General features: G+C 40.4%; 1 protein-coding gene across 2 annotated transcripts in view; it reads right to left on the bottom strand.

The window, feature by feature from the left end:
• Nucleotides 1–12228, bottom strand: part of Tbc1d4 (TBC1 domain family member 4) — a 156698-nt gene that overhangs the window by 9005 nt on the left and 135465 nt on the right. For both annotated transcript variants that reach the window (XM_006978002.4, XM_006978001.4), the window contains 4 exons: nt 9952–10161; nt 5848–6006; nt 5121–5279; nt 2141–2385 (listed from right to left, as the gene is read on the bottom strand). In XM_006978002.4, the coding sequence (XP_006978064.2) occupies nt 2141–2385; nt 5121–5279; nt 5848–6006; nt 9952–10161 (773 nt within the window). The remainder of the gene's footprint in view (nt 1–2140; nt 2386–5120; nt 5280–5847; nt 6007–9951; nt 10162–12228) is intronic.

Here is a 12228-nt window from a genome sequence, read left to right on the forward strand (position 1 = left end):
GTCAGTGCAAATTCAAGCACGTCTCATAAGCAAGGGTTTCTACTATGTGTTTGTATGGTGTACATATGTGGAGAGAGCATCAGTCTTCCTGTAGAAAGTAATTGGTTTTGAGTCTTCTAACAGATTTCCAATATCTCCTCCTGAATGTAAACTTTTTCTTAATAAAAAGACATAAATTAATAAAAGTGCATGTTGTAAATTTAGGAATGATTTCCAGGGCATAAACTAAAAAAACAAGACAACTCCTGGAGGAAAACAAATCACAAAGTACTGTACTTAAACACTGCGATTCCGTCTGAGCCTTATCTACAACACAAACCTTGGAAACTACATTTCCACACAAACTGTAAAAGGAAGGACTTGGGGCCACAGGAAGTCATGGCTATAAAATGAACAGCTTGGCAGGAGGCAAACACAAAAAGAGGTTTTGTAATGAGATTATTATCTCAGTAAGTCATATCAAAAAAGAAATCCTACATTTCCCTTAGGCCAGCTCCAGTTTAGAAACTAGACAGGGTGGGCGTTCATCAGGTGGAGAACTAGTATTTTGGAAAGATCAAAAACAAACCTAATTAGCAGAGTAAAAAGAAAGCATGTTGATACACGTTCTGTTCTTGTTCAGTTGAGACCATAATGAAGAAACAAATGTTTGCCATTTTATTATTTTCAAGGATCTGCACCTTATGTTCAAAACTTGAGCTTAGGGTATTTTCTCCATTGAAGTAGATTTGGGCAGATATGAAAATGTAAGGTTCCTACAAAGGAAGTTTTAATAATAAAGCCCTACTTGCCAAAAAAAAAAAAAAAAAAAAAAAAAAAAAAAAAAACCTAAAACACTCTTCCATTCTGCAGTGCATTTAACATGGCAATGCTCCAGCTAGAAGAGACAAAATAAGAGGAAGAGACATGGGAAGGGTGGACAGTAGAAGAGAGGAAAAGGCCACAGGAGACTTCAGAGAACAGATAGAAGGCTTGTACATTCAACCCAGAAATCAGCAGAGAGGGAGTATGATGAGACAGATGTTGAAGCAAGGAGAAATCGCCCCTTGTTCACAGTTAAGACCACTGAAGTGGAGCCTGCAGTAAGTACCCACACTTGAGAGTGAAGCAAGAAATCAGACATCCTCTCAAAAGCCAGGCTCACTGGCGTAGGGACCTATGCCATCTTTGAAAACCTTAGGGATCAAACCTTACCGGCATCCTGCCCTAGACAATGAAAAGGTGTCCTGTTTCACTTTCTGAGGAACTGAGTTCAGTGCTCCTATGAGGAGAACATCCCTACTGTCGGGACTGATAGGAAGGCTGCCAGACAAGATGTTACAGCATTTGCATTTCCAAAATTAGAAAGAGTATTCTTAGTAAATATAATGATCATTTTTATAATTTTCTTTGAGAATTTCTGACATAGTATGCTGTTGACATCATTGCGACCACTGCCTCATTCCCACATTTCCCTTCAACTTAGATTCATTACCTCTTCTATAATTATTATTGTTACATACATATACATACCCACTGAGTCCATTCAATGTTGCTCATACATACATGTGTTTAGGGATTACCACTTGGGACTCTTCTGTGATGTTTCCTGAATCATAATGACTATTAATGTACAAATCCAATTTACCTATGCTTATGCTGTGTTAAATTTTTATTAGGAATTTTTAATGGGAAAACATTGCATTTTAAATTTATAGCTAAATCGTTCTGCCTGTGGCCCAAAATCACTGTTGCATACAGTTTCTCTTCTCTGAAACTTAATAACAAAGAAATTGTTTTCTGAAAACCAGAGTTAATTTAATTCTTTACAGTGATCCCAATGTTTCCTCTCTGATACAAAGTATAAGTAAACTGTTTAGAATAAAACAACATTTAACCTGTTAAGTAAATCTATACACAGCTACCAAGTAGGAATTGGACTGCTATAGTTACATACCTTGGTAAGCACTTTCTGTATGCCTTCCAAAGTAGATGGGTATTGAGCAAAATCTACAATGACTAACACCTATCCATATATTTACCCAAGTTCTAAGACACTGGACCTAGATTTCTTGAACTCTGAACTGTGATTCAGAAATGGTACTGAGATTTCTGCTGAAAGCCTCCTGGACACCTGATTCCTCAAAAGTCATTGCCTCACCTGGAGTGACATCATATCCGGTCGGTACTGCTTGCGGAAGCCCAGGTCGTACATAAGGAACTTCAGCATTTCAAAGGCTTGCTCTTCACTCATGTGCAGAAGCAGGACTCCAGCCACAAAGCTGATGCCCTGACAGTAGCCCACCTCTTTGTCCAGCAAAGAGTAGGCTTTCAGCAGGTTAAAGAGGGACAGCTGCCCTGCCCCAAGCTGCACTGAAAAGTAAGGGTGAGTGGGAAATGTCCTTCCTGCAGAAGGGAAGAAGAACCATGCTTAGAAATCAGAGGAGAAACCAGTGCAGTGACCTATGGGATTGACCAGCACTCTGTCAACCAGGGAGTTGCTGGGAATGTTCATCTAAGAGGCTCCTCTCACTTCTCTCCCCCTCTTCCCCCTTCCTCTTCCTCTTCCCCCTCACCACCATGTAAGTCCTGTATTCCACACACATGATACAGAGACAGCCATTTTATGCTAAGCAGCATTGCTTTCTACAAAAGCAATATCATTCAACAGAAATCTGTCCTCCATGGTATAGCTGAAAGATACTACAGAGCAGAACTCAGATTTATTTTGAGTTTGAATCAAGGCAAAGTCTAAATTCATGTAAAGACCACTCTCTAACCAAAATTAAATTCTATAAGGTGTCATTAGTTAAGGCAATATCTTGGTAATCTACAACCAGATTTACTTTTTATTTTGTGTGTTTGTAATATGACACTGGAGGGATTGTTTTGGGTTTTATTTTGCTCTACATATTTAGTAGTCTATTTAGGAATTCTACTTTTTGATGTGAGCTTCCTTGTCAAATGATTATTCGGGTCAATTAGAATTTGCAAGAGTGTAAGATTTTAAAATGTTTTCTACCGCATATGCTTAAAAGTGCTTTCTGTTTTCCTGTTCTGTTTTTCCAGGAACTGATAAGATGACTTCTGCAGAGTCAGGGGGAGAAGTGAGAGGAAGCACAGGAGAGGGAGGGAGGAACACAGATGGCCACTAGCAGAGGCAAATAAGCAGTTTTTAAAATTAACCATCTAATTTCTCCCTTGAATCTTTTGCTAAAAAAAAAAAGTTATAAATATTCTGTGTGTCCAAGAACTTGATCCTGCCTCCATCTTTGCTGACATTCTTTCCCTGAAACTTCACTCATGATGTACCTGTTTGTCAGGGACATCTAGACGGCAACACCCCAGCCCTACATCTCACCACCCATTTACCAACACAGTTCCACAGTCTGGCAGGGACCACAGGGAAGGGCAAGTCTAGTTCTCAGCTAACAAAGGATTAGGGGCAAAGCAGCCCGTTGACAACCACAGCCAGGACAACGACTCAAGTGTCCAGTTTCTCTATAACACTTCCACTTTCATTCTATTGGAATCAAAATATATGAATTGAGTTGAGCCCTTCCCCCAAGAAAAGTTCTTTATTAATGAAAGGAACAGAAGTCAACACTATTTGTAGCCAGTGATTTTTTTTTTTAATATGGCTATTCTCCTCTTTTCCCCCCAGGGACTCAAACAACATATCTGTCCAACTGATGTCTATCAGCTTCGAAAAATATAGATTAAATTGTTAAACACCAATATGAAATATTTAGATACTTCAAAATAGTAAAATAGATATGATAATATGCTTTAGGGAAAAAATGATTTTTAAAATCATAATATCGGGGGCTGGAGATGTAGCTCAGTTAGCAGAGTGCTCGCCTAGCATGCAGAAAGCCTGGCTTCCATCTCTAGCGCCATCTAAACCAGGTGTAGCGGTAGGAGTCCATAATCCCGGCTTCAGGGAGATGGAAAGGGTCAATTCAAGGTAATTCTTGACTACACAGTGAATCTGAGATTGGCTAATACCTTGTCTCAAAAAAATAAAAATAAAACCATACTAATTTTACTTTTTATATTAAATTCAGTATTTTAAAGACTGCTTTATGATGCTGCCACTGGAAATTCCTCCAAAGACTGGAAGTACTCACCCATCTACACAGAATCAACACAGCTAACTTGTTTCCTATCCCATAGGGATGTGTTAACTATTTCTACAGCTTAAGCACTTACTGGATACCTTCTCTTCTTTGGGGGACCTTGCTGTGGGATGTCCTGTATGTTGTGAATATATGTTGCTATGATTGATTGATAAATAAAATGCTGATTGGCCAGTAGCCAGGCAGGAAGTATAGGATAGGCGGGACAAACAGAGAAGAGGGTTTGGGAGATGGAAGCTGGAAGAGACGCCAGCCTGCCATCCAGGGAGCAGCATGTAAAGGCAGCAGGTAAAGCCACGGAACATGTGGCGACATATAGATTAACAGAAATGGGCTGAGTATAAGTGTAAGAGCTAGTGAGCGATAGGCCTGAGCTAATGGACCAGCAGTTTAAATAATACAAGTGTCTGTGTGTTTATTTTATAAGTGGGCTACAGGACTACTGGGGCTTGGCGGGACCTAGAGAGAAAAACTGTAACTACAGGTCCTAGAAAGTGGCCTCCCCCCTCCTCTTCCTAGAGAGCATAATCAGCCCATCTTTTCACCCCTATGGCTCCTGTTAAATAATTCTTTACCCTTTTAACCTATTTCAAAATCAACACCAATCATGACAGAGTTGCCTGGCTGAGTGGATAGCTCAGTGGAGGAGCACTTGCCTAGCATGCACAAGGCCTTGGGTTTTTATCTCCAGCACTATAAACACACACACACACACACACACACAGACACACACACACACACACACACACACAAGTTGTTGAAAATTCAGTAACTGAGAGCACTCCATAATATGACCTTCATAGTGATTCCCATTTCAGAGGGATAGTTTGAGGGTGAATATTCCACTCATGGTTCTTTATTCAGAATATAAGGCCAACTTACCCAGACAAAGCAGTCAGCCCCTCAGTAGATGCCAACAAACCTTCTTTATCAATGTTGCCAACCAACAAACACTAAGATGGCTTTTGCTTTTGTAAATAACAATCCACTTCAGAGACATACCCAAATCCACCAGTATGGCATGCTGCTGAGCAGTGAGCTGCTTCAGAAGTTCCTTGTAGGAGGTGTCTGGAGGCTGGTGTTTGTTGGGCAATCTGTGCCTCAAGCGGTATTGTAATGCTAGGAACTGCCAAATTTCCCCTCGCCGACTTTTGGGGACCCCTACAAGACAAGAGATGCAAAAGTCAGATCATGAGTGTGGGAATAAAGCCATGAAGTCACAGTAAATGAGCCACGTCAGAGTGAAAAACCCCAGTTCTCCTTTCTGTACGCCACCCTCAGCACATGTTCTCCAGCGTGCTAACAGGAGCATATTTTAACAAGTCTTCTCCTATAGACCCTTCGCCATTATTATATGTAAATAAATATTTCTGATCAAATGATGGGGATGAGTCAAATTGGTGAGTCTGCACTATTTTATGGCAACAATTAGAGATTTCTACTAAGCATCTCTTCTTCAGTAAACAAGGACACCAAGCATTGGAAAAGTTGCAGTAAGTATGAAGGGGTAATAAATAAGGTCAGCAATCTTTCTGGGGACAGCATCATTGATTTCTCATCAATCTCATTAGCAGGGTATAGGTGGAAACAGAAAATCCATCCATCCACATAGCACTATACTTTCCTTTCTTTATAAGCAAGCTATAAGACAATATTATGTTTCTACTTCATAAATCAGAAACACTTCCACAGCTTTCCACAAATAAAAAGTTATGAAAATGGTCAATACCTTCCTTAAGGGACGTGTGAATGTCTTCCATGTCACATCTGATTTTAGTTCTGCAATTTAGCAACTTCTTGTCCCATGTGATTAAGACTTCCTTCTGACATGTACCAACTTCTTCATAGTCTAACTTAACTTTTCTAGACTGGAGTTCATCTCTTCTTGCTTGAAAAGGAAAAGAGAAAGAAAGAAAAGCAATGAATCAAAAACCATCCTGTTGTTAACATACAGCATTGTAAATATTGGATGCATTATTAAACTATACCTAATTACTGTCCTCTGGTGGGGAAAAACTTAAAATGTTGAGAAAATGGGGCTGGAGAGATGGCTTAGTGGTTAAAAGGACCCAAGTTCAATTCCCAGCACCCACATGCCAGCTAACAGCCATCTGTAATTCCAGTTCCAGAAGATCAATGCCCTATTACAGCTTACATGGACACTGCATGCAAGTGATGTCTACACACATTCAGGCAAAACACCCAGGTACATAAAAATAAGAAAAATCTTTTTAAATCTTTCGAGAAAAATGTAGGAGGTTTTCAAATGTTGAGTCATTCCTATGAGAAAATACTTGCAATAACTAAGAACTTTTTATTATCTTATACTTAGTAATTTTGCTTTGTATAAAATACAAACTGTGACTGAAGAGATGGCTCTGTGTGTTCAAGATACTTGAACAGCAAGCCTGAACTTGATTCCCTGGGACCCATATAGAGGAAGGAGAGAATCAGCTTTCAAAAGCTGTCTACTGACTTCCATACTCACACTGTGACATGCACATGCACACACACGCATGTGCATGTACACACACACACACACATGCACATACAGGTGTGAATGCATGAAAATAAGTAAATATTAGCTGTGCTATAAATTTCAACTCTGGGCAACTATGAAATCCTTAGAAGCAACAGCTTATATTATTAAAAACATCATTAAAACAGGCTGGAGATGTGGCTCAGTGGTTAAGAACACTAGCTGCTCTTCCAGGGGACTCTTCGAGGACACTGGCATGCATATGGTATACAGAAACACATGCAGGCAAAACGCTCATATACATAAAAATAAAATAAATTTTAAAGCCCCATTAAAGCATTAATATTTTGTACAGGATATATATGGCAATACCTCATGCATTAACCTTAAACTGAAAACCATTTTACTGTAATTTTCATGCATCCCTATTACCATTTGTAGAGTTATTTAAACTCCTCTTACCACTAGGCTATGTGTTCCTATATTCATCTTTAATAACCTTTTGTTCACTTGAGGTGCTGGGAATTGAGCACAAGGCTATGTGCAGCTAGGCACATGCTCTACCACTGAGATATATACCCAAGCCTCTACTCTTAATAACCCTAAGAAGGAAAATTCATTTTACTAAAGTCAACACTCATTCACATTTTAGTGATACAGAATTCTCTCTTATTTGGTGATCTAAAACACAAGCCCAGACTCATTAAAGGAAATGTCTCCAAAGGCGTCCACAGTCTTGACCTGTCTGTGTGTTAAATAACAGATTCCGAAAGAAAAGGGACACAGACATGGGAGTGCATACCCCGTCCTTCCTTATGGTCCCTTCATGGGAATCTGAGGGGTCTCCATTCCCTCAAGCTCCGGGTTCTCCCCTGATCAGCTTACCTTCTGCAACACAAATCTTTGTCAAGCATCCAAAGTCCTCGACAGCACAGAAACAGCAACAGGATGAATGTTACTCTTTACTTAACACAGTGGAAACCATCCGCAAAGAAGTAAAATATCTTAAAATGGACTATTCTTCAACTAGGGTGGGAAAGATTCCTATTTAAAAGTCTGGACATACCCAAAAGACAGACCGACTACAAAAATATTCCTCTTGGAGTCCACTAGGTGGCTTTCTAGAGCAGTCCAGCTTTGCTTCTCTGTATTCGCTGGGTGCACGTCTGAGATAATGCTTTCAAAGAAGTAGGTTTGCCAAAGCTAATAACAAACACAACTCTGTGTGTACACCACTGGTAACGGTGCACACCACAGGGAACTGAGCATCTTTCCTCAGCTATCTCTCCCATCCCTGCTCCGCCAGTGCTCATCCCGGCTAGTCTGAAGAACCTCCCCTATGCCAGCCATGGGCCCTGAGGACAAAATAAGAAGAACATTGATATCTATCCTCCCTCAATTGTTTAACTATAAGGAAATGTTGAGAAATGATTGCCACCAGACTAGAATGTTATCCTTTTTGCTTAAGCTAGGAAGTAAACATGGAGTTGATAAAGCCTTTTCAGAAGAGTTCTTATCATCATCCTGTCCTTACCCTGCAAAATTATATAGTGTATCTGACCTCAGGGCAGACATGTAATCATTTGTATTAAAACACTCCATCATCTCATACTAACATGAACAGTTGGGAAATATTGTAGAATACTCAAAAAAGCCTTGGAGTTATAATAGGCAGCCCTGTGTTCTAGAATTTGTTCCAGCTGTGTGCCACCATATGGATTCGGGTGAATTCCTTAGAGTGCCCGCACCAGTCACTTGCTGGTCTGTAGGATGAAGACTGGGCTTAAACAACCTCCAAGGCCATTGTCCATTCAAACAGCCTAAGATTCTAAAACCATCCTTTGATATTTAATACAAGATTTTATTTGAATATACTCTCAACTGAAATATGATGCATGCTTTAAATGTTTAAAAGAATATTAATCATCTTTTTGCCAACTTCCTTTTTATGTTCAGGATACTCAAGATAAAACCAGTAGATGAAAAATATGAATTGCAGTCCTACCAAAAATCTTTGAAAGCTCCAGAGGGAATACTGTGTGTCATACAACTTCTTAAAGCCACATAAGTAGCAGCTAATTGAGTTTTTAACTTTACAGAAGACTTATTTCCTAAGGATATTTAGTAACATATGCATTTTCCACTCTGGTAAGAAAATGGCAATAAAAATAAACTAAGTCTTTACAAACTAAATAAGTGGTGCTAAAAAAATTTTTTTAATTAAAAAAACCTGAATTGCATGGAGTTACAGTAACAAAGATGTAAGGGCATAAACTCAGGATGTGAACACCTACATTTTTAAAGTGTCTTTTGGAAGACAATGTAACAAAAGCAAGTGAGAGGAAAAAAAGCTATTTGTACATCTGCCAAAAACCCGAGAAGTCAAAGGCCCACTTAAGCTAATCATTTATTTCACAGATGGAAAAACAAACCCTTTAGGTGAAGTCATTTGCCCAAAATAATAGTATTTGTATATGTTTTGGATGTGGCTACTGTCTGAGATCACTCTGTGTGTGGATCTATTGAAACTGAGACAAATTACATCACCCTTTCAAAGGGCTCAGAAACACATTCTAAAGCATTTAGTATACACAAACTTAACAGTCAATGGCCTTAACCAGTGTACCAGCTCTTATGAATATCAGATTATAAATTTAGTGATTTGAAAGTTATTTTACATAGAAAAGTAATAAAACCTAGAAACTTTGATTTGGTTATATTTAATTGATGATCGTTAAATTGCATATGACACAAACAAATTTGCTTGAAATAGGCATATTTCTCTCAGAATGAATGAATATACCTGGAAGTTGACAGATTGCATTCAAAAAGGAAAAGTTTTTGTTTTTTCATGTTTCAAAGTTTTTCTTAAGAAATGCACACCCGCCAGGAGGTGGTGGCACACGCCTTTAATCTCAGCACTCGGGAGGCAGAGCCAGGCAGATCTCTGTGAGTTCGAGGCCAGCATGGTCTACTGAGCCAGATCCAGGAAAGGCACAAAGCTACACAAAGAAACCCTGTCTCAGAAAAAAAAAAAAGAAAAGAAAGAAAGAAAAGAAAAGAAATGCACACCAATATTAAATTTCAATCCTGGTAAATACAGGGATCCTATGTATCTACACTCTTCATTACATAAAAATGCTATTGATATTTCAACTTTATTAAATAAAAAGGCAAATATGTTAAACCTTTCTTTCTCACACCATAATATGCACAGAGAGAGAGAGAGAGAGAGAGAGAGAGAGAGAGAGAGAGAGAGAGAGAAATAGTAATAACCAACCAATGTTCCAACCGAGTATTATCTACCCAAAAAAGAGTGTGTGTGGAGCCCTTAGCCCTGCTTGAATGGCTAACCTTCCAGTTTCTGGTTTTCTTTCTCCATCCGAAGCAACAGGATCTGCTGATGTATAGCTTTTTTCCACAGACTCTTCAGTTCCTTTGATTTCTTTTTCTCTTCAACTTTTTCTGTATCCTCATCCCCAGACAAGAATATAACAAGAGGCTCTTCCTCCATGGTGGGAGTAAGCGGGGACAACGGGAGCAGCTCGGTCCTGTCCAGTCCATCTGCAGAGAAGAAGACAGTGAGAGGCATCCCTCAGTGGTCCTCACTCGGGGCTTCCCTGCAGAACGCTCGCTACTCAGCACCAGCTTCCACACAGAAAGTGCTTGCGCACGCACCACTTTCCCAGGAGCTCTGAGTGACTGGAACTAGTGATTTAAGTAGGCTCAGACTGAATTCCCCTTCCAGGTTTCCCTCTTGCAGTGAAACAAAAACACGCCTCCGGTCACCACTTCTCCTTTCCACCCAGAGCGACCCATGAGCCAGTGACAGCAAGGCAAGCCGGCCTTTCCCCAGAAGCTGATACTTCTGCAATTCGTAGGTGTGTGTTCGCAGCCTGTGGGACCCAGGGCTGGGTGAGTAGGTGGGAGAGACCTCCTGAGGTCTCTGTCTACCAGCCGAGTCCCACAGGAACACCGCAGCTGAGCAACGCTGGGCCTTTCCACGCTGAGCAATGGATCGAGGCCTTTCTCTCTCCGCATAGTCTGCTTAACCGGCTTGCCCAAGCTGTGTCTCTCCTGATACTCCAGCTGAATATGCCAATTATTTTTCTATTAACAGAATTATCCTATCTCTTAAAACATTTCAATCATGGCTGACATCCAAAAATAATAAGGTGTAGCTCTCTGGGAATAGCACGTAAAATCCAGTCAGGAAGACCCCAAGCTCATTTTCCAACCTCAGGTCTCAATCTTACATCCATGATGCCCTTCTTGCTCAGTCCCTCACAATCCTCTGGCCTGAACGCTCTCTCAATATGACTCTAGAACTTTCCTGGGATATGTTTCCCACAAAGATGAGTGTAAGAAGAGGGTTTATATGAGCGAGAATTGTTGAAGCCAAGGTTGGATAAAGCACCGGGACAAATAACCAAATGAATGGAAACACAGGATCTATGAACCAAAGGCTGAGGGGTCCCCAACTGGATCAGGCCCCCTGAACGGGTGAGACAGTCATTTGGCTTGATCTGTTTGGGAGGCAGCTGTGCATTGGTGCCAGGTCCTGGGCTCGTTGCATGAGTTGGCTGTTTGAATCCTGAGACTTATGCAGGGACACTTGGCTCGGTCTGGGAGGGGGGAATGGACCTGCCTGGACTGAGTCTACCAGGTCAACCCCGGTCCTCGGGGGAGACCTTGATCTGGAGGAGGTGGGAATGGGGGGTGGGCTGGGGGGAGGGGTGGGCGAGAGGGGGAGAACAGGGGATTCTGTGGCTATTATGTTGAACTGAATGGTGTTGTAAAATAATAATAATAATAATAATAAAAATGAAAGCAAAAAAAAAAAAAAAAAGATGAGTGTAGATATTTGATTTTTTTTTTTCTGTGAAGCCCTCGGACCATCCAAGGCAGAGTCAATGCCAGTTGATTTTGTTTATAAATTCACTGATCTCTGCTCTTAGGCCATGGCTACTCCTATGTTAATATACTCCTTGACAGCTCAGTACACTTAATCTCTCGTTTCTTGCTTTTAGATAAACATAGATCATTAACTCCCCTCCCCCCCTCTCTCTTTCCCACTGTGGTCGGAAAATAAAGTACATATGAAACTCTCTACCATATTTATATACTTTGGCCAAATATATAACTAATATGTGTGAGTGTTTCCTACGTGCTCCAAATGGATTAATTTTCTCTACAGTGGCAAATTATTTATCAGTGTTACCTGAAGCTTGTTCAATTGCACTATTCAAATGTTATGTGTGGTTCACCTCCCTATACTGAATTTTCAGAAAGGAATGTATTAAAATCTCCGATATGCACTATTGGTTCATTTACTTTTCTTCACCATTCTCTTGCAGATCCTTTTCTGGCCCTCCGGTAGACATAATAGAGCATGCTCAGTTTACAGTCACATCTTTTGTTTGCTGTTGTTCTGTTTAGGTTTTGCCCTTGTTTTAATGGGTCTAATATATCACAGAATGCGGCCCATGCTCCCTTCTGGTTGCTTTGTGACCAGTGTGATCTCTCCATTTATTTGTTGTTCAACTTTCCCATCACTTTGTGTCTGACTCTTACACAAAGCTTCTCTTGGCTTGCCTTCCGATCTACGGCAGCTCCGTCATCGCCATTGTT

The sequence above is a fragment of the Peromyscus maniculatus genome, chromosome 9, assembly GCF_049852395.1.
Source record: "Peromyscus maniculatus bairdii isolate BWxNUB_F1_BW_parent chromosome 9, HU_Pman_BW_mat_3.1, whole genome shotgun sequence".
NCBI lineage: Eukaryota > Metazoa > Chordata > Mammalia > Rodentia > Cricetidae > Peromyscus > Peromyscus maniculatus.